Consider the following 27,359-nt stretch of genomic DNA (forward strand, 5'->3'; position numbering starts at 1 on the left):
TCTTGTAGCTCCTGTGGCTTCCGTTAAGCACACAGCACACCTCCTCACCCCTGGAGAGAGGCCAGCGTGGACACGTGGCTAGTCTGGACCACCTCCTCGGAGGAAGCACGGTGGCTCTTCTCCGTGGTGCTGTCCCCCGAGGAGTGGGTATGTGGAACAAACAGCTCACCTCCACTGGGGGCTTTTAATTCGCATGTTTTAAAACCCAGTGGACTGAATTTTTCTTCCTTGAACATACTAAAAGGGAATTTGAACAGAATTTAAACAGAAGGGACTTCAAAAAATTCATGGAAAAAATGAATTCAATTATTTTGTTGCAAGAAATTCTAAAATTCCTTTTCATAAAATGTATTTTTGATGAACTTCTTAAAAATTCCCTCTTATATTATCCATTTAGGAGTCCAGATTTGGTACAGTAACTTTGGATTAAAATTTTACTCTGGGGCCCAACACAGTAGCCTACCGGCTAATGTCCTTGCCTTGCAGGTGCTGGGATCCCATATGGTCACTGGTTCTAATCCCGGCAGCTCCACTTCCCATCCAGCTCCCTGTTTGCGGCCTGGGAAAGTAATGGAGGATGGCCCAAAGCCTTGGGAGACTCTGCACCCGTGTGGAAGACCTTGAAGAAGCTGCTGGCTTCAGATTAGCTCAGCTCCTGACCTCGTGGTCAGTTGGGGAGTGAATCAATGGGTAGAAGATCTTCCTCTCTCTCCTGCTCTGTGGATATGACTTTCCAATAAAAAAAAAATGAATCTTTTTTTTTTTTTAAGATTTATTTTATTTTTATTGCAATCTGATGATTCACTCCCTAAGTGACCACAGTGGCTGGTGCTGCGCCGATCCAAAGCCAGGAGCCAGGAACTTCCTCCAGGTCCCCACGTGGGTGTGGGGTCCGAAGGCTTCAGGCCGTCCTCACCTACTTTCCCAGGCCACAAGAAGGGGGAGCTGGATGGGAAGCGGAGCTACTGGGATTAGAACTGGTGCCCATATGGGATACCAGTGTGTTCAAGGCGAGGACTTTAGCCACTAGGCCATCGAACTGGGCACAAAAAAATAAATCTTTAAAAGACAATTTGACTCTGCAAAGATAAGTTTGTGACCACTTATGTGGGTTGCTCTGATGGTTAAATGAAATTGTATTTGTAGGGTGTATTGTAATCTTTACAGCTGTGCATGTTTATCAACAGTTTATAAGGTATCATGTACTTTGATAAATATAGTATTAGCATTATCCTAATGCTCTTGACAAGGTACTATTACTAAACTCACTTCACAGACTAGAAAGGCTAAGTAACTTGCCCAGAGTTAACATTGAAACCCAGTTGTCGGGCCCGGCGGCGTGGCCTAGTGGCTTAAGTCCTTGCCTTGAACGCCCCGGGATTCCATATGGGCGCCGGTTCTAATCCCGGCAGCTCCACTTCCCATCCAGCTCCCTGCTTGTGGCCTGGGAAAGCAGTCGAGGACGGCCCAATGCATTGGGACCCTGCACCCATGTGGGAGACCTGGAAGAGGTTCCTGGCTCCCGGCTTCGGATTGGCGCAGCACTGACCATTGTGCTCACTTGGGGAGTGAATCATCAAATGGAAGATCTTCCTCTCTGTCTCTCCTCCTCTGTGTATATCTGACTTTGTAATAGAAAATAAATAAATCTTTTAAAAAAAGAAACCCAGTTGTCTGTCTCCACAATCCACCTTTGTGGCCATTCTGTTCTTCCTGGCGCACATAGTAGACACTCAGTAAACAGTGGCTAATTAGCTAAAGCTAACCAGCTTCACCAGCAGGCACTGAGTGCAACCCAACAGTAAGTTTGCTTAAAGGATGGTGATTGTGCTTCCAAGCTTAGCAATGCTTTTTACACTCATTCCGTTAGTTCTGTTGTGATGCCTTCGTCCCACTCCTGTTCTTAGAGCCTACCAGTCTTGTTGGTGGAAGAAGCGGTCGCCTGCTGCTGTCGCGCCATGGCTTGTGGGGATGACCTGTGGTGTTCTCAGAGCCTACCAGTCTTGTTGGTGGAAGAAACGGTCGCCTGCTGCTGTCGCGCCGTGGCGTGGGGATGACCTGTGGTGTTTGTTTGCCTTTAGCCTGAGCTTTGCTGACCAGCTCCCAAAGTGTTTGCTCAGCTGTTGACTGCGCTCCTCGACTTCTCACAAGCTATTTTATAGACATCCTTTTCCTCCTCCCTGCTCCTCTCAAGATCCATGCGAGGTCGTAGCATTGACTCAGGATCTCCTTGTCTCCTTAGAAAATGGAAAATTCTTACTAATCTGTTTGCTGGAAAAGAGTGCTTAGAGAACCAGCCGCCAGTAACCTGCCGAACGGAATACTAGTTACTGAGGGTGGACAACCTGGTCATGACTTTACACCTGGATTCAGATTTAACCAAGAGCCAAGTCATTTGGTTGACTGAGACAATGGATTTGTTATTGTTAACCATCTCTACCTGATGGAACTTGTTACAATGATACAACTGCTGTATATTTGCACTTCCAGTATACAAGTCACGTATCACAAGTGGCTATTGAGCATTTAAAATGTGATTAGTAGGGCCCAGCACGATGGCTTAATGGCTAATTCTTCACCTTGCACACACCAGAATCCTATATGGGCGCTGGCTTGTGTCTTGGTTGCTCCACTTCCCATTTCTGGCTCCCTGCTTGTGTTCTGGAAAAACAGTAGAGAATGGCCAAAAACCTTAGGGCCCTGCACCCACATGGGAGACCTGGAAGAAGCTCCTGGCTTCTGGCTTTGTATCACCTCAGCTCCTAGCATTACAGCTACTTGGGGAATGAAACAACAGATGGGAGATCATTTTGTATCTCCTTCTCTGTGTAAATCTGCCTTTCCAATAAAAATAAATAAACCTTTAAAGAAAAACCATGATTAGTAAAAACAGAAATAAGACCATGGGAAGCTGCAGTCCTAGCTTATGACCAGGGCCCTAGCCCAGCCCGAGGCTTTGCAAACATTGGAGCAGTGAGCCAGCGGGGAAGAAAGCCTTCTCTGTCTCTCAGAATAAATTGAAAAAGCAAGAGAAAATAGGGAGCAGTTTTGTGACGTATCAGATAAAACCTGCAACACTGGCATTCCGTATGGACACCAATTCAAGTCCCAGTTGCTCCACTACCAACCCCGTTCCCTGCTAATGGGCTGGAAAAAGCACTGTAAGATGGCTCAGTTACTTGGCCCCCTGCCAATCCATGGAGGAGACCAGGATGAAATTCATGGTTCCTGGCTTCAGCCTGGCCCAGGCCTAGCTATGGTGGCCATCTGGGGAGTAAATCAGCAGATGGAATGCTTCTGGCTGTCTCTTCCTGTCTGTAACTCTGGCTTTCAAATACATAGTAGAATAAAATGTAGTTAGTGTACCCAAAGGACTGAATTTTTAATTGTTTCATTTCAATTAATTTCAACTTAAATAGCTAGTGATTTTGTGGCAGTGGGTTAAACTGCCACCTGCAACCCTTAGAGGTTCCAGTTCAAGCCCGTGCTAACAGGAATGGGAAAGCAGTGGAGTATAACCCCAGAGCTTGACTCCGCCACCCACCTGGAGACCTCGCTGGACTTCCTGGCTCCTGGCCTTGACCAAGCCAGCCCAGCTGTTGTAGCCATTTAAGGAGCGAACCAACAGATGGAAAGATATCCTTCTCTGTTGTCTTCTCATTTTGTACCTCTGCCTTTTAAAAATAAGTACATTTTTTTAAAGATTTATTTTCATTGGAAAGGCAGATCTACAAAGATCTTCCATCGACTGATTTACTCCCCAAATGGCCACAGTGGCCAAGGCTGAGCCAATCTGAAGCCAGGAGCGTCTTCTAGGTCTCCCACAGGGGTACAGTGTCCCAAGGCTTTATGCCATCCTCCACTGCTTTCCCAGGCCACAAGCAGGAAGTACAGTATCCAGGACATGAACCAGCGCCTGCATGGGATCCCAGTGCTTTTGAAGTGGAGGATTAGCCAATCAAGCCATCACCCTGGAATCAAAGTATTTTTAAAAATCTTTTAGAAAGCAGCTACTGGCTATTATATTGGGCATGTCAGCTCTAAGCAATCCTTTTAATCCATTTTAAAAGATTTGTTTATTTTTATTGGAAAGACAGATTTACAGAGAGAAATAGAAACAGAGAAAGATCTTCTGTCTGCTGGTTCACTCCCCAAGTGGCCACAACAGCTGGAGCTGAGCTGATCCCGCTTAAGGGTACATGGCCCCCAAGGCTTTGGGCCATACGCAGGGAGCTGGAGGAAAGTGGAGCAGTGGAGACATGAACTGGTGCCACATGGGATCCTGGTGCTTACAAGGGAATGTTTAAGCCATTGAGCCAATGCACTGAGCCCTGTAGTTCTGCCTTTTTTAAAAAGGTATTTTTATTTATTTGAAAGGCAGATTTCAGAGAGGAGAGTCAGATCTTCCTCCACTGGTTCATTCCCCAAATGGCCGCAAAGGCCAGAGCAAACTGGTTTGAAGCTAGGAGCTTCTTCCAGGTCTCCCACATCGGTGAAAGACGACCCAAGGACTTAGGCCATCTTCCACTGTCTTTTCAAGCCACCAGTAGAAAACTGGATTGGAAGTAGAGCAGCTTGGACAAAAGACGGTGCCCATATGGGATGCCCGTGCCACAGGCTGAGGCTTAGCCTGTGACACCATGGCACTAACCCCTGTAACTCTACTTTTTAAATAAAATAAATAAAAATTTAAAAATATGTGATGCATCGTATTTTAAAATATGTTGCAGCAAGGTAAACGGGCTTACTTTGTGATGCTGCATATTAAGCTACCACTTGCAACACCAGCATTCCATATTATAGTGCCAGTTTGAGTCTTGGCTATTGTGCTGCTTTTTATATATATATATTAGCATATTTTAGTGAAAACCACAATTTCTTTTTTTAATTTTTATTTTAGAGATGCTTACATAATTGATCAGGGGCTATTGTAATTCTAATCCATCTTGCTGCTAATGCACCCACGTTGGAGTTTTTGTTAAGTCACTCTGCACTTCTCCTTTTTTTGTTTTCATTTGAAAGGCAGATTTATAGAGAGCAGAAGAGAGAGATCTTCCAGCTGCTAGTTTAATCCCCAAATGGCTGCGATGCCTGGAGCTGTGCTGCTCCGAAGCCAGGAGCCAGGCATTTGAGGAGTGAAGCCATGGGTGGAAGATCTCTCTCTCTCTGTCTCTCTCTCTGTCTCTCTGTCTCTCTGCCCTTGAAATAAGAAAGGGAAAGAGGGCCCTGCATGATTGCTTGCTGGCTAAATCTTCCTCTTATCTGCACCCAGGATTCCATATAGATACCAGTTCATGTTCCAGCTGCTCCACTTCCCATCCAGCTCCCTGCTTGTGGCCTGGGAGAGCAGTGGAGGACGGCATAAGGCGTTGGGACTCTCTACCCATGTGGGAGACCTAGAGGAAGCTCCTGGCTTCTGGCTTCAGATCAGCTTAGCTTCAGCTGTTATGGCTACTTGGGGAGTGAACCAGCAGAGGGAAGATCTTCCTTTCTGTATCTCTTTTTTTCTTTCGTTCTTTTTTTTTTAATTGGGAAGTCATATATACAGAGAGGAGGAGAGACAGAGAGGAAGATCTTCCATCCGTTGATTCATTCTCCAAGTGGCCACAGCAGCCGGAGTTGGGCCAATCCGAAGCCAGGAACCCAGAGCCTCTTCTGGGCCTCCCATGCGGGTGCAGGGTCCCAAGGCTTTGAACTGTCCTTGACTGCTCTCCCAGGCCACAAGCAGGCAGCTGGATGGAAAGAGGGGCCGCCGCCATGGCCTAGCGGCTAAAGTCCTCGCCTTGAATGCGCTGGTATCCCATATGGGCGCCGGTTCTAATCCTGGCAGCTCCACTTCCCATCCAGCTCCCTGCTTGTGGCCTGGGAAAGCAGTCGAGGACGGCCCAATGCATTGGGACCCTGCACCCACATAGGACACCCGGAAGAGGTTCCTGGTTCCCGACTTCGGATTGGCGTAGCACCGGCCGTTGTGGCTCACTTGGGGAGTGAATCATTGGACAGAAGATCTTCCTTTCTGTCTCTCCCCCTCTCTGTATATCTGACTTTGTAATTAAAAAAAAAAAAATTAAAAAAAGAAAGTGAGGCCACCGGGATTACAACCAGCACCCATATGGGATCCCGGTGTGTGTGAGGTGAAGACTTTAGCAGCAAGGCTACCGCACCAGGTTCTCTCTGTATCTCCTATCTCTGTATATCTGCTTTTCCACTAAAAATAAATAAGTTTTGAAAAAAAGAATGAGTGAAATCTTCCATCTGCTGATTTCTCACTGAATGACCACAATAGTCAGAGCTAGGTCAGGCTGAAGCCAGAGTCAGGAACTTGATCCAGTTCTCATATGGGTGACAGGGACCCCAGGACATGAGCCATCCTCCACTGCCTTCTCAAGAGCTTAAGCAAGAGCTAGACTGGAAGTGGACCGCCCAGTACTGGAGCTGGAACACACAGGGAGTGCCCCCAGTGCAGGTGGAGGCTTAATTAGCTAGGCTACAACAGCCCCAAACAAATTAAGTATAAATAAAGAAAACAAATATAGCAGATCTGTGGGTAATGAAATGGTGACACTGAATATAGCATGATCCTTTCATTTTTATGCTTTGTATGTGCCACACTGTGCAGGGAGCAGGAGGTACTTAGGTTGTGTGTACACCTCTGGGTGGCTTGTGTCTTTTTTGACGAGCTGATGTTTTCTGTGTTTTATTTAAAGGTTCTTGGCCTGAGCAGCTGAGTTCCAGCCACAGGTGGATCATTTAGCTAAAAATAGCATTGAGAGCTGAACCTCTTCTCAAGCTCTTGGCCTCCTTCTCTGTTTAAAAATAAATGCAGAAATAAAATCTTTTCCATAGTTCCCAAGTGTTCTGGTGAGGGCGACTACTTCTATAATCAAAAAAAGGAATAAATATCTCTAGTTCATTTTAATGAGGAAGTTGAACTAAATCCCTAAGAATCATTCCAGCACAAACATGTACAACTTTCTTCAGAGGTGTTGAAAGGAAGGGGGAGGGGAATCGACCCCCAATTGCAGCGCTGGGCATGTACAAGTGCCCGAGAATGCTGTAGCCTCAGCTGAGAGGCAGCTGTGTGCTTTCCCTAGGCCGGTCAAGCCTCCTTTCAGCTCTGGAAACCTTTCCTGCTGCAGCCCTGATTTGCCTACCCCAGGAGGCGGGGAGCGGCCAGGCTGTGCCCGGCAGAGCTGCTGGGCTGGCTTTGGCCCCAGACAGAGTGACTCTTGATGTGGTGGGGGCTGAATGGTTGGCCCCCCTCCAACAGCGCATGCTTTCTGGTCTTTGCCTTCTGCTACTGTTCTCCACCACTGTTTCCAGAAAGCATTTGAGAACAAGTTTGTCCCTAGAGTTTTAACTTGGACGAATATTTGGCGAATCTGTGCTCTCTTGCTGGGGCTCTTTTCCATCCGGGCGCCTGGAAGGGCCACAGCGTACCAGCACATGCTCACCCAGTCCTGGCCAGGCTTTCCCCGCTAGGACTTTGCTTGGCAGGGGCGCTGCTGCTGCAGCAGTGGCTGCTGAGACCTCAGCCCCAGCACCCTCACCCTGCCTGCTTTCAGGGTCCACTCTGGGCTGCGCTTCATCTGCCCTGCTGTCCAGGGGAGGATGTGACATGAGCCTGACACCTAGACTCACCTCACCTCATCATGGTCCCCTCTACCGTAACAAGGCAACGAAGTCTCAGAACAATAAAGAACACTCACAGAACACCCTTGGAACATTCTTCTCCTTGAGGCCTCAAATAACTGCTGCCTCCCCCGCCCCCCACCTCCCACTCCCCTATGCCTGATGTGACACCAAGGAGTGGCGCACTTTCTCAGCCCCCACGCCTCTCTATCTCCATCCTCCTGGACACAGGAGGGAAAATCTTACCTGCCCCCTTACTTCATTCTGATGAGAAACCAAGGCCCACCTGGGTCTGTAACCCTTTTATCTTTGTAATAAATATTTAAATAAATAATAATAATCCCATGCCCCATGTCAGTCTTTGGCCAGAAGGCTGTCAGAGCAGGTTTCCCAGGCTATCTGCCCTCAGTGTGCAGAGGGCAGCTCCACGCAGGGCCACTGGGTTGTACAACTCTGAGCTGCCGGAGTCCAGCTCCAGCCGAGAGTTCGGAGTTCGGGAGGGGTGCGTGAGATAGGCGTAGAAAGAAGAAGAGAGAAAGAAAGGAGAGACGGACCACTAGGATTCCTTGATCATTGTGGACAATGCAAGAAAGCTGTCCGCTTTATTTATACAGAAGCAGTACAGGGTTTTTTTTTAGGGGCATTTTGACATAGCTTCAGGGGGGCACAATTTACAACTTCTTGAGAAATGATTGAGGAAGAATTCTGCATTCCTTGCTTATCTTGGTTTGCCAGTCTTCATCCACTCTCCTCAGGTCTGGGCTCTAACCTTGGCGCCACCTGTGACAACCAGGCCCCTACCTTGAATTATGTATGGGTTAGTAAGTCCGGGGTCTTGGTCTATGGGGATTACGGGCCATTGGCACTAAAGGCCATTAGGTCAGCAAGCTCACACAGTTTGTTAACTGAACAAGCAAAGCAAGAGTTATAATGGCGGAAAGAATTGTAATTAGCAATGAGCCAGGTTTACTCCATTTATGTTTCAATTCTACAATGGACAAGTGAGTGTTTCCAAAGATAATTCTACAAATTGTTTCACCTTAAGACAGGGCATTATCCATTCCAACATTGCAGCCAAGAATTTCTCAGTAGGCAACACATCTTATTCAGTAATACACTCTTGCTATAATTCTTATTCTACAACTTAACCATCACTTAATGTGAGGAATACATCACAAGAGAAAAAAACAAAGATCTGAGACAAAAGGTTTCAAACATTAAGTTCCTCTACAACTGCAGGTTCTACAACCTCATAAGTGATCAAACAATAATCAAAAGTATATCTTTGTGATGTTAGTGAAATCAGCCTATCTTTCCTCTAGTTAGAAATTATGAAAGCAGCTAAAGCAACTACAGTTTCTATGTTCTAAAGAGTTGCAAGGACAGGCTAACCCTTAAGGTCACAGTAACTATATTTTTTGCCTTAGCAGGATAGCCTTTAGGGTCCCAGTAACACGATAGCCTTTAGGGTCACAGTAACAAGATAACTTTTAGGGTCCCAGTAACAAGATAGCTTTTAGGGTCCCAGTAGCTATATTTTTTGTCCTGACAGCATTAACCCATACTCCCATCATTTCCATTAGTTCGTAAAATTCTTATCAAGCCATTTCCCAGGAAGCATGCTCAATGTCCGGGCCAGATTTTATGGCAATGGGTAGGTGCACAATAAGGTGTCTGGAAACAGCATGGGCTTGATTGTACTCCTGTGTGCAGTTAAAGGCCCACTTACCAGGACATTATCAGTAACATTAACTCTTAAGCTCATGTTGGTTGTAAAAGCCATCTCACAGGGGCAGACAATGCCTCAATACAAAATTCTTAGTGGGGTGGTTGAGTGCCCATGCGAAAGGGAGTGAAAACTGCGTCAAGGTGGTCAGAGATGAATCCGCTAGGCCCTGCCAAGTAGCTGGAAGCTCCCTGGGCCCTGCCATGCAGGGAGCTGTTCTCTTCACACCTTTGTGTCATTCACACCTACTGCACGGACCCTGGCACTGAGCTGTGGGTGGTGTGTGTATAGACAGTGTCCTGTGTGGTATCCCTGGAGTTGTGTAGTGCGTGACCCTGGCCCAGTCCAGCCCTGCCTAAGAGCCATGCATGGACAGTGAAGCCCTCAACTCAGCAGATTGTCACTATGCCAAGTAGTGATTGAGAACCCCTGGGGGCTGAGCCGGAAGGATGCAGGCTTTGCTCTGTAGGATCCCCAGGACAGCTTACACTCCTGGGCAGGGCAGTGCGATCCTGACAGCTGAGTCACCTGACTGCTTGTCTTTGCTGCCTTCCCAATTCCACAACTTCTATGACTCTTCTGATTCAGGGGACATTTTTTTCTTTAGTTGCAGAGCTACTTTGCCGCGTGCGAGGATGAGACACCTGCCATCCGGAATCATGACAAGGTCCTGCAACGTCTGTGTGAGCACCTGGATCACGCCCTGCTGTACGGGTGAGACGGGGCAGTTGTTGGAGCCTGGGACACAGGACACTGCCAGCCAGGGCCATGAGGAACCCCTGAGCCTATCTTTTCTGCCCTTTATCGTCCCCTTCACAGACAGATTTGTCCCACCCTCTCCCCTGAGCTGCCTGTCATCAGCCTAGTGAAGCATCTCAAGACAGCGTAAGCTTTGTGGGACAGATTAGCCACAGGTCAAGTGGCAAGGCGAGGGTGCATTGGTTGCTTGTGGGACTCAGAGAGAATCCACCGCACACTGAGCTCACGATGGACATGTAGGCTGCTGGACCGGCTAGCTGCAGCTTCCCAAAGTGGCCCCATTCAGGTCATAGCAGTTCCTTTCCTATTTTCTCAGCCTGCAAGACCTCTCCTCTGGCTACTGGGTGCTTGTGGTGCATTTCACTCGGCGAGAGGCCATCAAGCAGATTGAAGTGCTGCAGCATGTGGCCACCAACCTGGGGCGCAGTGAGTAGCACCAGGGAGACCTGGGGCAGGGCCAGCTGCCACCCTCCCTATGGGGAGCTCGGGGCTTAGGACCAGGGGGTTAGCACTGGGATACCCAGATACTTTGGGGTGTTAAGATGTCTGTGCCCTCTACAAGGCCTCTCCTGCATATGTAGCTTGTTGTGGTGGGGTGGAGGATGCTGGGCTCCTGTCCGGTCCCACTCTGAACCCAGGAGGCAGAAGGAGTAGGCAGTCTTTGTAGTTCTCAAAGCTCTCTCTCAGAGTTTCCGGCCACCGCCAGGCCAGTGCGTGTTTAGTATTGGTACCCCAACAGATGAGAGGGCTGTTGGTCCCCTCATGCTCCTTCTTTCTGCCTTTGCCTGACAGACTTTCCTTCTGGTTACTGCTGCCTTTGTTTACAGGCCGGGCCTGGCTGTACCTGGCCCTGAACGAGAACTCCTTGGAGAGCTACCTGCGGCTGTTCCAGGAGAACCTGGGCCTGCTGCACAAGTACTACTTCAAGTGCGTGTTGGGTGGTTGCTCTCACTAGCCCCAGAACACCCCTCAGGCCTCCTCCCAAAAACTCATCCCATGAGAAGCCTCCACGGCATAGCCTGGCATTCACATTGAGGACATATTGGTTGCCCCAGAGCCTTCAGAGACTTGCTGGCACATTGGTGGCTTTGGCCAGGGGCACTGGTATCTGGTCCAGGCTCCTGTGTCCAGTGTGATACTCTGCAGCTGCCTGACCCTCTACCCAGGCCTCAGACCTGATCCGAGTGTCCCCCTGGGCTGGGCCCCCTTCAAGGGTGGCTGCTAGGACAGAATATTACACCCTGGCTGTGTCCGAGAGCCAGATGAGCCATGCTAAAGGCCCATCTCCAAAGATGTGGGCGGGAAAGTGCCAGGTGGCCCCAAACTGGTAGTGATGCTGGAAGGAAAGGGCTATTGAACAGGCTGCAGGAGTGAGAAGGTCGAACATTTAATCTCAACACAGTTGGCTTGGTAGTGAGATGAGCTGGCAGGCAGGCAGGCAAGCACCATTGTCACCTCTGTGTCCTTTAGGAACGCCCTGGTCTGCAGCCACGACCACCTCGCTCTCTTCCTGACCCTGGTGTCTGGGCTGGAGTTCATTCGATTCAACCTGGACCTGGTGAGACACCTTGGCCCCTACTGCTGGTGGAAGACAAAGGAGGGGTGGTGGCTTGACTTGTCAGGTCCTTTTTAGAGAGCATCTCAGAAGTTTGCTTAGATGAGGAAAGTGTTCATGGTCAGCAGAAAGCAGTGGAGGGTGGCCCAAAGCCTTAGAACCCTGCACTCATATAGGAGTCCCAGAGAAGACTCCTGGCTTCTGGCTTCTGGCTTCTGGCTTCGAATCAGCTCAGCTCCAGTCATTATGGCCACTTGGGGAGTAAACCTGCAAATGGAGGATCTTTCTGTCTCTTCCTTTCTCTGTAGCTCTGTCTTAAAAAAAAAAGTAAAAAAAAAAAACAAAAAAAACAACAGGCACAGCTGATTCTTCCCTGGGCTTCCTGGGGTTCCGATGGCACAGTGCACATGTCCCGTCTGACGTGCTGCTGGTTGCCCTCGCCAGCACACACTGCACAGTGGTCCCACTTTGCTGCAGGGAGGGGTTTTAAGTGGATACCTGGAATGGCAGATAGTACTAAACCTTCTAAACGCTGTTTCTTCTATACATGCATAGCTATGATAAAGTTTAATTTTTTAATTAGGCACAGTAAAAGATTAACAACAACAAAAAAGGACCATTGTAACAATACACTAACAGAAGTTATTTAAGACTTATGAATTGTTGACAACTGGAATTTTCCATTGAATATTTTTAGACTGTGGTTGACTGTGGATAATTACAACTTCAGAAAGTGAATCAATTGGGCCTGGCCTGGTAGCCTAGCGGCTGAAATCCTCACCTTGAGTGCATACTGGGATCCTGTATGGGCGCTGCTTCTAATCCCGGCAGCCCTGCTTCCCATCCAGCTCCCTGCTTGTGGCCTGAGAAAGTGGGTGCAGAACTGCACCCGTGTAAGAGACCTGGAGGGGACTCCGGGCTCCTGGCTTTGGATCGGCTCAACTCCAGCCATTGCAGCCGCTTGTGGAGGGAATCAACGGACGGAAGATGTTTCCCTCTATTTCTCCTCCTCACTACATCTGACTTTCAAATAAAAAATGAAATAAATCTTAAAAAAAAAAAAAGGAAAGACAGTGAAGCAGTGAATGGATTTTCTGTTGGCTCCAAAGCGTCTCTCAGGCCTGGGCCACTTGGGGGCTGTAGCCGCTGTGTCCTGAATGTGTCCTCCCCTCCCTTCGTCCTGGCTCCAGCAGCCGACAGGAGAAGGACTGTGCTGGCAGTGAGAATGAGGCAGAATGTGTGGTTCTCACAGTGAAGGAACGAGGCAATATTGGAGTCCACAGCTCCAATAGCAAGACCTCTCACGTTACTCTTTGGGGTGTTTTTTTGTTTTGTTTTAAGGATTCATTTGTTTATTTGAAGGAGTTGCACAGAGAGGACAGACAGATCGTCCATCTGCTGGTCCACTCCCCAAATGGCTTCAGTGATCGGGATTGGGCCAGGCTGAAGCTATAAGCTTCTCCCAGGTTTTCCATGTGGGTGTGGGAGCCCGAGCACTTGGGCCATCTTCCACTGCTTTCTCAGGCACATTAATAGGAAGCTGGATCGGAAGTGGGTGGCTGGGACTTGAACCAGAGCCTAGATGAGATGTCACCATTGTAGGTGGCAGCTTACCTGGCTGTGCTACACTGGGAGCCCCTCACATGACTCTTTTTAGCAGCTTATCCCTGAATTTACCTCTGGATGCGCTCATTGATCTCCCAAGGAAAAGGAGCCTGGGGAGGGCTTTGGCAGAGGCAGATCTGTGTCTCCAGGCCTGGCAAGACTCCTGCTGCCATCTGTGGAGGGCCTGCTTTCTGGTACACCTGAAGCCTCCACTGAGTGTCCCTCCACCTTGTCTCTCCAGGATGCCCCTTACTTAGACCTGGCCCCCTACATGCCTGACTACTACAAGCCTCAGTACCTGCTGGACTTTGAAGACCGCCTTCCCAGCTCGGTCCATGGCTCAGATAGCCTTTCCCTCAATTCCTTCAACTCTGTCACCTCCACCAACCTGGAGTGGGACGACAGTGCCATCGCCCCATCCAGTGAGGGTAAGTGGTCCAGGGGCAGATGGGAGCTGAACCTCTGCCCGGAATGAGACCTGGAGCTGCTTCAGCCAGGCCAGGGCACCTCTCATCCAGCTTTGTTCTGGTGGGTGAAATTCCCTTGAACAGGGTTGGCCATTTTCTACGTTTGTATTTCCGTGGAGTCCTTTGGGGAGCTAAAAGACAAATTCCTGGCACAAAGAGCCCAAACAGAATTGTATGAGTGTTAGGCTCTCTTGCAGAAGGTTTTGGTCACATGCCAGGGTGGTTTTCTGGGTGAGGAGGGATTAGCAGAGCAACCTGGAAACCATGGCCTGCTGGTGCAGGGGGTGAGTGCTGTCTGCCTTGGCAAGATTTGTCCCACCCCAGGTTCTAGGCAGAGAGGCTCAGCAACCCCTGGGAAGAGGGGAGAGAGCCAGACCGGGCCAAATAAAGGCCGACTCACCAACTTCTCCTATTTCCCCCAACTCCTGCGTCTACGGGATGGATTGGACCAGGCTGGAGCCAGGAGCTTCTGCCCTCTCTGCTGGTGTGTTAGGATGGTCATACCTGTTGCATTGGAGGTTATCTCCATCCAACAAGTTGTATGGATAACCTGTTCGGTTTTTATTTTTTGTTTTCAAACTTTGGCCTTGCTGTTCATTTACAAAAACTGGCCGTTCCTCCTTCATCACCTGAGGGAGCCTGGCATCTTCCTGGCCTTCACCCACTTCACCTCCAGGAGAAGGGGCCCACACACGGCTTCAGGCCCTGGTTCCCTAGGATTGCCTCAGCACGGAGTTCTTGCTTGTGCCTTGGACCAGAGGCCCCAGATAGAGGTCACTTTGAGACTTGCTGATAGCAAGACTTGCAAGAGGAACTGGGCACTCAATCTCGTGGTTTAGGTTCACGGCCTTAGAGCGGAAGTCAGAGGATGAGATCTGGGGGAGCACTCAGGCCGGCAGAGATGGGATGTCTCCTTGAGTCCATCCAGCTCCGGTAGTTTAGAGATTGAGCTGCTGGAGCTACAACACAGGACCTCGTCCTGGTGCAGAGGTCACGTTCAGGGAGCCTATCTCCATTAGAACACAGTTCTGGCCCAAGTACCTATGAAACTGTGTCACATAATACAATGTAATTAATGAATTTAAAAAAAAAGAATAAAAAAAAAAGAACACAGTTCTGGGTCGTTGGGAAGGGATTGTCCCCACGACTGGGACAGCCACGTGGCTCCTGGGTCAGGGCCCAAGCTGAGTAGCTGCCAGGCTCTTAGTAAATTCCCCAGAGGCCCTTTGAGAACAGGTACAAAGTTGAAGGTTCTTCTCTCTTGGTTTCTCCTCTCCCCTTGGCTCCCACCCTGTTGTCCCTACTCACCCCATCCTTCCACCGCCTGTTTCTAATCTCCAGTTTTGTCCCTCATTTTTGTAGATTATGATTTTGGAGATGTGTTTCCAGCAGTGCCGTCTGTACCCAGCACAGACTGGGAAGGTGGGACAGAGTCCGCTGGGACCTTCTTTTTCCTGTTTTGCAATGTTTCAATGCCCAGCTTGCTGCATGTTTCAAAATCAGCTCCTTATTATTTATAAAATCTTAATATTACAATGATCATAATAAAACAAAGTTTGATGTTCTAATAGATGGAATTCTGCAAGAGAACTTGGCCTTTGGTTCTAGGTGAATCTTCTCTCCCAGGACAGCACTCCTGTCTTGGGACATTGGCCTGGGGCAGTTGCTAAGTGGCTGCATTTTGGGGGACACTGGGTCACCCTGTACCCATTGGTGTATCCAAGGTATGTGGGGAAGTGCTGCTGGAGCAGCCCAGTGAGCAGGGACTTGTTCTGGAAGACCTCCTGCAGGGAGATGGCTCCTCATAGTCTTGAGGCGGATTGAAATGACACCTGTCAGGCCCTCGCCCTGTCTTCCGGGCCGCAGCGCTTGGCTGGCTTTGTGTCCGGAGTTTCTCTCTGGGCTTGCGTTAATTCATGAAGCTCATCACCCAGGTTGCCAAGGTTTTGCAAATTGAAAGTTTCAGATGAGTGAATGTTCCTCTTTTAAGTCGGAGGCCATTTCAGGTTCCAATTATTATTAAAGAGCTCCTGTCTGGGGGCCATGTGCAGCCTGGAATGGGGGTGGTGAAAGCCCCCTCACCCTGAGGTGGGGGGCGCACAGTGGCTTGCTCCCCGTCTCAGTGATGCCTGACCCAGGAGCTTTTCCCAAGTTACATGACTATGAAACAGTATAACCGGGGGGAAAAGAGACATGACATCAGAAGAAATGAATGGTGTCATTTGGCCCAGGACCCACATGGAAGGGTTCCACCTTTAAGGAGCATTGGCCCGAAAACCAGAATTCCATCGTGACATCATCTGTCCTGTCAGCCTCTCTCCTTGAAGCACGTGTGCTGGGTGCTGGTTTCCCCGCTGAGTCTAACAACTAACCCCTCTTGATAAGCCTGGCTCGGTCACATGACAGCAGTGCCTGGCCTTCCTCTGCAGTCCTTCTGAGCTCCCCGAGGTCCCCGGGGCTCAGGCCAGGCCAGGCCCCAGGGCAGCCTCCTGCCCTCCTGACTTCCTTGCGCATCACCAAATTCCTGAGCACAGAGTGGCAGCTCTCAGGGGAGCCTGGGTACTCTTCCTGGCCCTGGAGGTCGCACCAGACTCTAGGTCCTCTTGGGAGGACATTGGCTTCTTTACAGAGCTGGTGGGTACCATCGGAGGCTGCCCACGTGCCTCCTTGAACAGCTGCCAGTGCAGGACTGGAACAGCACCACATGGGGCCTGCATGGAGCCCTCTCTGCCGTCCCTGACCGAGAGGCGGTGTTTCTGCTTCTGAGAATGAGGTCTCTGGTGTCCCAGGAGACCTACAGTCTTCTGTGTTGCTAGTGTTTCCTGGCAGAGCTGCTGGTTTCTTTTAGTCCCTTCATTTGCCTGATGTCATGTTCCTCTGCGTGGGGGTATGCTGCACCAGCAGACTGCTGCCCCAGGGTTTCCAGAACCCACAACGAATCAGAGCAGGATGGGCTCATCTCGTCAGAACTGATCATGGCCAGCAAGACCTGGGCAATTGGAGCTGTCTCTGGCAGTAAGCCCCACACAGGCAGCTCCCCGAGCCAGGCCTGAATTCTGCCTCAGTGGCTCCATCTGCACACAGCTGTGCTTGGTTTGCCTCCTGTGCCAGTGTGACCTGGCCAGCCTGTGGGGAGGGCAGGTTAGACCAGCTCTGCTGGAGGAGCTGCCACAACCCTCCACCTTCTCCCCAAGTGGAGCTGTGGGAGGGGGTGTCACCATGAAGGGGCAGTCAGGACAGCCAGCAAGCTGGGGCTTGAAGGGACCCGTATTCTCAGCATCACCCCTAAAGGCACTGGCGCAGGGTGAGGGGCTCAGGGAGAAGAGGCAGCCTCCTCCCTGGGGTGGCCTGCCTCACCCCTCCTCTTTCCACCGTGTTCTTGCTGGCCCTGTGCCCTCACCGCATTCTCTCCCCTGTGTTCTGTACTCCCAGCTGCCCTCCCTTCCTGACCCCCACCCCATGGCTCTCCATTTTCTCCTTGGAGCCCTGCCTCCTGCTATATCCGTCATCTCTGAGGTCTTGCTCTGTGTTCTTTGCTGTCTGCCTCTGCAGGGCCCTTCAGAGTTCTTGGGGCATGTCAGCCCTGCTGGTGGGGTTGGGTTGCAGGGGCTGCTCACCTCCCCCCACATCCTAAAGAGGCGTGTTCTGGGGTTACCTGAGAGGGGTGCTCCTGTTATCTCTTTGTGGGCCCCAGCCTGGAGGCATCAAGATCACCATCCTTAAGGGCCTTGAGCCTGGGAGCTGCCTCACCTTGGAGTGCTTAACACTAACTTGGCCTAGTAGTGGTGCTCCCTCCTGCACAGCTTCTAATGTGCAAATGCCACCTCCTGTCAGGGTGGGCCACCCCACCGGGATCCCCTGGAAAGAAGGCCCCTCCTGAAATAAGGCAGGTGCCTGATGGGCCATTTTCCTTTCCTACCAGACGGAGACCTCACAGACACCGTCAGCGGGCCCCGCTCCACAGCCTCAGACCTGACCAGCAGCAAGGCGTCCACCAGGAGTCCCACTCAGCGCCACAACCCCTTCAACGAGGAGCAGGCTGAGACCGTGTCCTCCCCCGACACGACCCCTGTGCATGCCACCTCTGAGGACAAGGAGGAGTCCCAGGTGCCTGAGCTGCCTGATGCCAGTGCTGAGCTCGAGGTCATCAGGTGAGGCAGCAGGGCCCCAGCAGTGTGGGCAGGCAGCCTGACTGTCTGTGGTCCAGGGCAGTCAGTCGCCCCCTCGGAGACCCTTCTGGGGAATTGTGACTTCTTTATTTGAAAGGCAGAGTGAACAAGAGAAGAAGTACAGAGAGAGATTTTCCTTCTTTCTGGTGATTTGTCCCCCACATGTCCTGAAGTCAGGAAACAGAACTGCAGGCTGGTCTCCCATCATTGTCCTACCTCCCGGGAGCATTGGCTGGGCGTGCCAGATGCCAGATGGCCAGGACTCCAACCAGGTATCCTTAGTGGCAGCTTAACCCGCTGTGTCACAAGCCCATCACAAGGCCTGTCCCTGGGGCTGACGTGGCAGAGCCGGTTAAGCCTATGTGTGCTGGTTTGGGTCCTGGGTATTCCATCTCTGATCTGGCTTCCTGCCTGGGAAGGCAGTAAAAAACAGCCCAAGCACAAGGGAAACCCAGATTTCCTGGCTTTGGAAATTTGGGGTAAACTCATGGATGGAAGATTCTGTGTGTATGTGTATTAGTGTGTCTCTGGCTCTATTTTTTTAAATAGATTAAAAAAAAACATCCTGAAGGTCCATGCTTGTCTGCTCAGGCTGCTGGGACTGCACCAAAGGCTGCAGACCTCGACAGAGGCAGGTTTCCCCAGTTGTGGGATGGGGGCCTGAGCCAAACTGGCGAGGACTGCCCTCTGGTCTCGGACATCTGCCCTCCCTGTGTCCTCATGTGGTGGGGCAAGGCAGAAGCCCTCTGGAGCCCTGTTCCCATTGCTGCCGGGTCTGCCCTCGCTCCCTAATCACCTCCCAGGGCCCTGCCTGGAGGGAAGGGTTTCAGCATGAGATTTAGGGGGCAGGCCCTGGCACAATGGCGCAGTTGGCTAATCCTTCCCCTTTAAAGCGCCAAGATCCCATGTGGGCACTGGTTCAAGTTCCGGCTGCTCCACTTCTCATCCAGCTCCCTGCTTGTGGCCTGGGAAAACAGTCAAGGGTGGTCCAAAGCTTTGGGACCCTGCACCCACATGGGAGACCCAGAAGAAACTCCCTAGCTCCTGGCTTTGGATTGGCTCAGCTCTGGCCGTTGTGGCGACTTGGGGAGTAAATCAGCAGATAGAAGATCTCTCTCTGTATCTCTCCTTCTTTCTGTAAATTTGTGTTTCATTATAAATAGAAAGATATTTAAAAAGAAAGAAAGAAGGGAAGATTTGCTGAGAGAGCCTCAGGTAGCCAGCATAGGCAGCAGCCAAGCTGCCTTCTGGCACCACAGCAGGGCGGCCAGAACGATTGGTACATTTAGGGCTAGGGACCACCTTCCGACTTACCCCTGAGGGATTCTGGAAAGCCCGTGAACAGTTTCTGAGATTTGTACCAATTCTCATTCAGCTTGGCTGTTTCAAAGAACAGGGAAATAGGAGGGGTGTGGCACACAGAGGCCCCCTCCCCGCACCTTCCCCCAGCCTCCCCAGACATTCTCCAGCCTATTCAACCAAAGAATGGGGCCTGGAGTTTGAACCCTGAGTGAATTCCTGGGTGACTTAGTTGGGATGACACCTAAGGGGAAGTGAGTCTGCTCAGACTCTGCTGTCTGCAGGCTTCCGGCAGCTCAGGCACCTAGGACGACTCCTTGTCCTCAGAGGTGGCCTCAGGGAGAAGCCAGTTGAGTGCGGCCTGGCTTTGTCCCGGATGGACGCAGCTGGCTCCTCTGTCAGCCGTCGGTTCCTCTGCTGCTGGTGTCTGTATGTCTTTCATGCCCCATGGCCCCACTCTGTACTATTCATCTGATAGCACTGGGGACACCATGGGGCCTGTCACCTACCATAGCCCGTGCCCACAAAGATACTGGCCTTGCCCACGGAGGTTCCACGCCCAGCATCAGCTGTTTGACCCCACCTGATGTCTCTCAGTAACTCAGATATTACATCCGGGCCACCACTGCTGTTCCAGGGTCAGCAAGAAGAAGAAGATTGGCAAGAAGAAGAAGCCCAGGCCGGAGGAGGGAGCCAGTTCCCTTCACCCTCCCACTGGCCAGCACAAGTGTGCCAGGCAGGAGGACGACGACAGCCTCGTGACCAGCCCAGGACTCGGCCGGGACTCCCCGGACACCACCCTGGCTTCTCCCCAGGACGAGGGAGAAGGGCCCAGCAGCGCCACAGAGAGCAGTGAGCGCTCAGAGCCCGGCCCCATGGGCCTACTGATCCCCGAGATGAAAGACACATCCATGGAACGTCTGGGTCAGCCCCTGAGCAAGGTCATCGACCAGCTCCAGGGGCAGCTGGACCCCAGCACCTGGTGTTCTGCCGTCGAGCCCCCAGACCAGTCCTTTCGGACCGGCTCTCCCGGGGAAGCCCCGGAGAAGCCGCCATTTTGCAACTTTAGTGAGGGGCTTCCAGCCCCCATGGACTTCTACCGCTTTACCGTCCAGAGTCCAAGTGCTGCTGCACCAAGTGGCGGCAACCATGACTCTGCAGGGCTTGGCCAACCGCTGCATGTTCCTGGTGGCCCTGCGACTGCTGGCCAAGAAGAAACGGGAGGAGGAGGAAGAGAGGGGCCGACGCCTTGGCCCTTAGGGGACACCACTGGGGAGGCCCAGGAACTGCACGGCCAGTCAGCCCCAGGAAGCGAGATGCCTGTGCCCGAGCCAGAGCCCAGGACCCAGGAGGCTCCCCAGCTCAAGCGGGACCAGCCCAGCCCGAGTCTGAGCAGTGCTGAGGACTCAGGGGTGGAGGAGGGGCAGGGGAGCCCTTCTGAGGTGCCGCACTCTTCAGAGTTCAGGTGAGCAAGCCCAGGGAGGGGGTCCAGTGCGCGGCTCCCCAGCCTGCAAGCAGGTGCCAGGAAAGCCAGCCCTGGGAGGTGGAGAGGGGGAAGCCCCTGCCTCGTCACCACAGCCCTGGGGCAGGGGGAGCCGCTGCACCCTGACCCCGTCCTTCCCACGTTCGTCCCTCTCAGAGTAGACAACAACCACTTACTCCTGCTGATGATCCATGTGTTCCGAGAAAATGAGGAGCAGCTGTTCAAAGTGAGTCCCAGGAGGCACAGCCAGGGCGGGACAGGCCAGGCTGAGGCCCGCTCAGAAAGGGCAGTGCGGGGGCCCCGCACATGACCGTGCACCTTGGCCCCTCAGATGATCCGGATGAGTACTGGGCACATGGAGGGCAACCTGCAGTTGCTGTACGTGCTGCTCACAGATTGCTATGTCTACCTGCTGCGCAAAGGTGCTGCACCCACTGGGGGCGGGCACCCACCCTTTCTCCCAGCACCCTCCCCTCTGTGAATGTCCCGTGTCTTCCCAGTCTGCCATTTTACAGGACAAGCGGGTCCCCTCTAGGTGGGTGGGGAGGCAGGAGGGAGAAGAGGCCAGTGGGCTAACAGGTATTGGGGTCTCCTCTCCCAGGGGCCACAGAGAAACCATACCTGGTAGAAGAGGCTGTTTCTTACAATGAACTTGACTATGTGTCGGTGAGTTCAAGTCTGAAGCTGACACTCTCCGGTCTCCGTGGACGAGGCCAGGGCCGAGAGCCAAACCTGAAGCCACCTCTTCCTATGCCAGATCTCTCCCTGTCCCTCTGTGACTCAGGCCAATCCCCAGGCCTCAGTGGCTCTGTTCCACGGTGCCCCCCCGGGTGTGCCTCCTCCCTCCCTGGCCACGCTACCCTCTGGCAGATGGGAGCGAAGCCCCAGGTGCATGTCAGGGTATGGCTTCCGGCAGGTTGGCCTTGACCAGCAGACGGTGAAGCTGGTGTGCACCAACCGCAGGAAGCAGTTTCTGCTCGACACAGCTGATGTGGCCCTGGCTGAGTGAGTGACCCTCCTGCCCCCTCCCGTGTCAGGATTGGGAGGGCTGGCCATGGCCCGGGAAGTGGAGACACTTGTTCCCTTGGCCCTCACAGTCTGGTCAGAGGCAGAACAGGGAGTCCTGACCTGCTGACTCATGCAGTCAGCCCTGGGGCTCTTAGCCCTTGTGACCTGCAGAGGGGAGGGGGCTGCAGGAGATTTCCAACAGTGAGGAAGGCGCGGAGCCACGCTGACCTGGCTCACACGTGCTTATGTAGAGTGAGGCGTCCAAGCCCCATCACCCAGGTCCTGCCAACCTTGTCCAGTCTACCCTTGCTGTGTCCCTTTGGCCTTGTCCAGTTACTACTTGGTAAACATGGACTTCTGCCCTCACTGCTGCCCTCAGCACGGGTTCCAGCCCATTCCTTACCCGAAGGGTCTGTGACTCCTGTAGGCCAGGAGCTCTCAGGACAGAATCCTGCTGGCCACGGAGGCTGTGTGCCCACTCACTGCAGACCCCCTACCTGTTCAGGTTCTTCTTGATGTCTCTCAAATCAGCCATGATCAAAGGCTGCCGTGAGCCGCCCTACCCCAGCGTCCTCACTGATGCCACTATGGAGAAGCTGGCACTGGCCAAATTCGTGGCCCAGGAGTCCAAGTGCGAGGTCAGTCCCTGAGGTGTCACTGTACGGCCAGCCTTGGGGTTAAGGTCATGTGCTGCCGACGACCCCCTCCCATCCTCCTGGATCAGGGGGCTCTCACACTCCACACCCTCCCCTGTCTGCCTCCCTTCTTGGCTGGGTGCTAAGGTCAGGCGCCCTGACCCTCTCAGAAACTATACCTGGCACTGGGTCCTGTGTGACCCATAGCCCAGTGCAGCCCGCAGCCACCTCGTCTCCTGCCCACACCCTCAGGCCTCCACCGTCACCGTACACTTCTACGGGCTTGTGCACTGGGAGGACCCCATGGATGAGTCCCTGGCTTCCATGCCCTGCCACTGCTCACCCCCAGAGGGCACCATCACCAAAGAAGGCATGCTGCACTACAAGGCCGGCACCTCCTACCTGGGCAAGGAACACTGGAAGACCTGCTTCGTGGTTCTCAGGTAGCTCCCCGCACGCAGCTCCAGGTGCTAGGCTGTTGCGGCAGGTCCCTGCCAAGGGGCTCTGCAGAAGGAGCCCTCCCTGCTACCAGGGTTGAGGAGATGCCAGTGCTCTGCCCTCCCTGGGTACCTCAGGCAAAGATACACCTCCTGAGCTGTGCTCTGTGGCTCCGTCCCGAAGCAGAGAGGCCCCCTGGTTTTCACAGCCACAGCTAGTGGAGGGGACCCCAGACTCTGCCCTCCACCTGGCCCCCATCCTCAGAATGGGCTTGACCCTTGCTGGTTTTTACCCCTACAGCAATGGGATCCTGTACCAGTACCCAGACCGCACCGATGTCATTCCTCTGCTCTCAGTGAACATGGGGTGAGTCCGGGAGATGGGGGTTGCTGGGCAGCTGTCAGGGCCAGGCCTTGCTGCCTGCAGGTCAAAGCCTGGAGCTTCTCAGCAGACCCCTCCCTGTCCTGTCTGGGGCTCTGGGCTTGCTGAGCTCTAAGGACTACTAGGGAGAGACGATGGGGAACCCCTAGCCTGTGGGGGAGGTCGACACACACCCCCTTGGGGAGTCCCTTGGGCCAGAAGAGGCAGTGTGCAGGAAGAGGCACATGTGCTGGCGGCTGGTGCTGCACTCAGGCTGTCCTCACCCCCACCCAGCCACGTGTAGGGGCCCAGGAGGACCTTGGTAGTTCCCGGGATAAACGGTGTTACACAGCCCGCATGGCACTGCCACCGCCTTCTGGAACCCTCCAACGCTCAGGCCTTCTGTCCAGGGGCCCTGGCCTCTGCCACCTCGCCCCGTTTCACCCCTCCTCCTCTGGCCCAGGGGGGAGCAGTGCGGTGGCTGCCGGAGATCCAACACCACGGATCGGCCCCACGCCTTCCAGGTCGTTCTCGCCGACCGGCCCTGCCTGGAGCTGAGTGCCGAGAGCGAGGCCGAGATGGCCGACTGGATGCAGCACCTCTGCCAGGCCGTGTCCAAAGGGGTGAGCGCCTCCCTCCACCTCCCACCCCAGTCCCTTCCTGAAGCCCACACGAGGCACAGAGCAATCTGGGGGTGCCCAGAGACAGAGCCCGGAGGTGGAGGCCACATGCAGCCCCTGAGGGAGGCCGGAGGCCAGAGGGGCTGACGCAGTCCTGGTCAGCCCTGGAGGACTCACCGCACACACCTGGCTGCAGGTTATCCCCCAGGGGGTCGCTCCCAGCCCCTGCATCCCCTGCTGCCTGGTCATCACCGACGACCGCATCTTCACATGCCATGAGGATTGCCAGACCAGCTTCTTCCGCTCCCTGGGCACCGCCAAGCTGGCTGACGTCAGTGCCGTGTCGCTGGAGCCGGGCAAGGAATACTGCATCTTGGTGAGCAGGGCGGGCGAGGGTGGCAGCCCCAGAGGGGGAAAGTCACCCCGGCTCACGGGGCCACCTCCCCTAGGAGTTTTCCCAGGATGGCCCGCAGCTGCCCCCGCCCTGGGTCATCTACCTGAGCTGCCCTTCAGAACTGGACCGCTTCCTGTCTGCACTGAGCACCACTTGGAGAACTATCTACCAGGTACCAGCTGCCCCACGCCACTCAGGACTGCCACCCGAGTCCCGGACGCAACAGTGAGACGGCGGTTCAGGGAGACACACACACCAGCCCAGGACAGCAGGGAAGCCAGGGGATACAATTCCTGACCCCAGCTCTGGTCTCCAAGCCTGGATGCGATGCAGAGGGGCTGAGTCCAGCCCAGCTAGCGAGGGTTCAGGACCACAGGGCTGGGCACCCCCTGGAGCCTCCAACTGCTGGAATGGGTGGGCTGTGAGCACAAGCTAGGCTTCAGCCTTGGCCAGGGCTGTCCTGGGTTGCACTGAGTAGGGGCAGGGAAGCCTCATGGGGCCCAGCCACAGCTGAGCCAGGAGCTCCCATGGCCCTTACACTCTGCCCACTCACCCACCAGGTGGACCTCCCCCACAAGGCCATCCCTGAAGCCTCCAGCAAGCAGAAGTTCGAGGACGCCCTGAGCCTGATCCACAGCACTTGGCAGCGCAGCGACAGCCTGTGCCGCGGCCGAGCCTCCAGGGACCCCTGGTGCTGAGGCAGGGTGGGAAGGGGAGGTAGCCAGCCAGCAGGTGCACTGTCATGGCCAGCTTGCGTGCCGCTCGGAGCCAGGCCTCCAGACCATTCGACAGTCCACCCAGGGCTGGCGACTGTCCTGGGCACCTGGAATGGGTGCCCAGCGCCCCTGAGCATGCTGTCCAGCAAGTTGCTGGGCAGAAGAATGAGCCCTGTGGGCTCTCGGCTTTCATGCTGTCTCCCTGGGCTGCCACCTCACAGCGGGAGGAAGGGGAGAGAGGCCTGGCGGTGCAGGCACCCTGTCCTTCCTGGATCAGGACGCCTGCAGAGGCTCAGAGGCGCCTGGGGCCCAGCCAAACTGATGTGTCTCTGAAGACTCCCGGCCTTGCGGGGAGGCCAGAACACGTGAGACTGCATGTGCCCTGCTCACTGGCCCAGCCCCGTGCACAGCTGCCACCCTGCCGGAGCCTGGGGCTATGGCAGGGCTGCCCCCCAGGCTGCCAGGCAGCCCTGCATGCCCATGGCCCTGCCCCTGCCTCCTCCAGCCTGGCAGTGCCCACAGAACCCAGGGATGAAGAGCAGAGAACAGGCAGAAGGGGCTGGCGAGGAGCAGAGCCGGCAGCCTGGAGGCCACAGTGACAGCTCCTGCCAGCATCTGCTTGGCGGGAGCCAAGCTGCCCAGGCACTCCATCGGGAGCTCTCTGGGAAGGGCTCAGGTGGTGTGGGTTTTGTTTTTTAAAATAAAATAGACATGTTATATTGCCAAGACGTGGACCTGGCCGTCTGTGAAGTGGGGATGTTGGGGCGTCATTCTGCAAGCATTCCTCCATCATTCACTCCACGTCTGACACCTGGGACAAGACAGGTGCGCTGTGACTCGTAAGCACTGAGGCCCAGTATTTGCCCTCCCTCTTGGTTGCTGCAGCAGCCAGGGGAGGGGCAGCCACTGGCTCCTGCTCCCAGCGTGATGTACCACCAGAACTAGTCAGCATCACCCCCCTGCCTGCTCACTCAGTCCTGAGTAGCAGTGCCCCCTCCTCCCCAGTCTCCACAGCCAAGGTGGCAAGAGGGGCACTTGCTCTTGGGACCAACCCAAAAGAGTCCAAGCTGTCCCCTGGCCTCCTGCTGGGCTGCCTGGTGGGGGGGCAAGCCCGAGGATGCCAAGTTGGCACCTGCTGGGATGATGGCAGGGCCACTACAGCTATTCAGTGCTGCCAAGGACTAGAGTGGTAGAGGAGGGGTGGTTGGAGCCACCAAGCCAGGCCACAGGGTCTCTGGGGCTGCAGCTCTGCTTCTGGGTTTACTGGACTCGGGGGTGGCCTGGAAAAGGCCTTTGCAAGGTAGGGGCAGGTGGTGGCCCAGCCCAGATAGACTGGTCTTGCCAGCAGTGCCAGGCACCCAGGCCACCTCCATCCCAGGGCACAGGAGGTGGGGAGGGCCTGATGGGTAAGTCTTCCTGGCCGGGCAGCTGAAGCCAAAGGCCTCTGCTTGAGACACGGTGGCTCTCGTTTCAGCTGCTACCCACTCAGGGCCCTCAAAGGACAGGGCAGTAGGAGCCCGGCCAGGGGGAAGCATGAGACCCCCCCCATCCAAGAGACCCGGCCAAGTCAGCGCCATAGCCCTGCCCGGAGCTTGTTGTCTGTGGTCAGTCACAATGTGACAGAGAATGAATAGATTCTAGAAATAAACGCTTCACTGGGCACCGTTCTGGGGCGTGTGGTGAGGCCTCGCCCTGCCCTCCATCCTGCCACATCACACACCTAGGGCCGCCCAATAGCCACCAGCCCTCAGGGCAGGCGCAGCGTGCAAGGGGGTGACCTGTGCGTGCTGAGGTATTGCAGAAAGCCGCAAGATGCCTCCTTGGAGGGAAAAGGCCAAAATGGTCCTCTCCATAAGGAAACAGCAGCATGGCAGAACACAGGAGGGTGGGAGAGTGGCATGCTGTAGCAAAGTACGTTAAGCTGTTGCGTACAGCAGCAACATCCCATATGGGCACTGGTTTGATTCCCAGTTGCTCCACTTCCCATCCAGCTCCCTGCTCATGCACATTTGAAACCAGTAAAAGATGGCCCTCATGCTTGAGCCCCTGCATTTGGTGGGAGTCCTGGAGGAAGTTCCAAGTGCCTGGCCCACCCCAGCTGTGGTTACCATTTTTCTCTAAAATTGGAAAGGCAGATATCCAGAGAGGAGGAGAGACAGAGAGGAAGATCTTCCATCCTTTGATTCACTCTCCAAGCGGCCACAACAGCTGGAGGTGCACCAATTTGAAGCCAGGAGCTGGGAACCTCTTCTGGGCCTCCCACACAGGTGGAGGGTCCCAAGGCTTTGAGCCATCCTCGACTGCTTTCCCAGGCTACACAAGTAGGAAGCTGAATGGGAAGTGAAGCAGCCAGGATTAGAACTGGCGCCCATGGGCCCGGCGGCGTGGCCTAGCACCTAAAGTCCTCGCCTTGAACGCCCCGGGATCCCCTATGGACACTGGTTCTAATTCCGGCAGTTCCACTTCCCATCCAGCTCCCTGCTTGTGGCCTGG

The 27,359-nt window shown here is 53.8% G+C and overlaps 1 protein-coding gene across 4 annotated transcripts in view; it reads left to right on the forward strand.

Moving 5' to 3' along the window:
* PLEKHM2 (pleckstrin homology and RUN domain containing M2) overlaps positions 1 to 25,592 on the forward strand; it is a 41,974-nt gene extending 16,382 nt beyond the window's left edge. The window contains exons 2-20 of one of the 4 annotated variants that reach the window (XM_058675595.1): positions 9,966 to 10,072; positions 10,434 to 10,543; positions 10,945 to 11,044; positions 11,588 to 11,675; positions 13,519 to 13,705; positions 15,107 to 15,166; positions 17,667 to 17,895; positions 19,850 to 20,677; positions 20,852 to 20,921; positions 21,027 to 21,117; positions 21,297 to 21,361; positions 21,612 to 21,700; positions 22,209 to 22,341; positions 22,591 to 22,781; positions 23,077 to 23,142; positions 23,600 to 23,759; positions 23,953 to 24,132; positions 24,206 to 24,322; positions 24,711 to 25,592. In XM_058675595.1, coding sequence (XP_058531578.1) covers positions 9,966 to 10,072; positions 10,434 to 10,543; positions 10,945 to 11,044; positions 11,588 to 11,675; positions 13,519 to 13,705; positions 15,107 to 15,166; positions 17,667 to 17,895; positions 19,850 to 20,677; positions 20,852 to 20,921; positions 21,027 to 21,117; positions 21,297 to 21,361; positions 21,612 to 21,700; positions 22,209 to 22,341; positions 22,591 to 22,781; positions 23,077 to 23,142; positions 23,600 to 23,759; positions 23,953 to 24,132; positions 24,206 to 24,322; positions 24,711 to 24,848 — 3,009 coding nt within the window. In that variant the 3' untranslated portion in view covers positions 24,849 to 25,592. Of the gene's footprint in view, positions 1 to 9,965; positions 10,073 to 10,433; positions 10,544 to 10,944; positions 11,045 to 11,587; positions 11,676 to 13,518; positions 13,706 to 15,106; positions 15,167 to 17,666; positions 17,896 to 19,849; positions 20,678 to 20,851; positions 20,922 to 21,026; positions 21,118 to 21,296; positions 21,362 to 21,611; positions 21,701 to 22,208; positions 22,342 to 22,590; positions 22,782 to 23,076; positions 23,143 to 23,599; positions 23,760 to 23,952; positions 24,133 to 24,205; positions 24,323 to 24,710 lie in introns of those variants that run through there. The other 3 variants (XM_058675599.1, XR_009246905.1, XM_058675604.1) reach the window with 3 other exon arrangements.
* Positions 25,593 to 27,359: the final 1,767 nt, after the last annotated feature.

The sequence above is a fragment of the Ochotona princeps genome, chromosome 2 (genome assembly GCF_030435755.1).
Source record: "Ochotona princeps isolate mOchPri1 chromosome 2, mOchPri1.hap1, whole genome shotgun sequence".
NCBI classification, from domain to species: Eukaryota; Metazoa; Chordata; class Mammalia; order Lagomorpha; family Ochotonidae; genus Ochotona; species Ochotona princeps.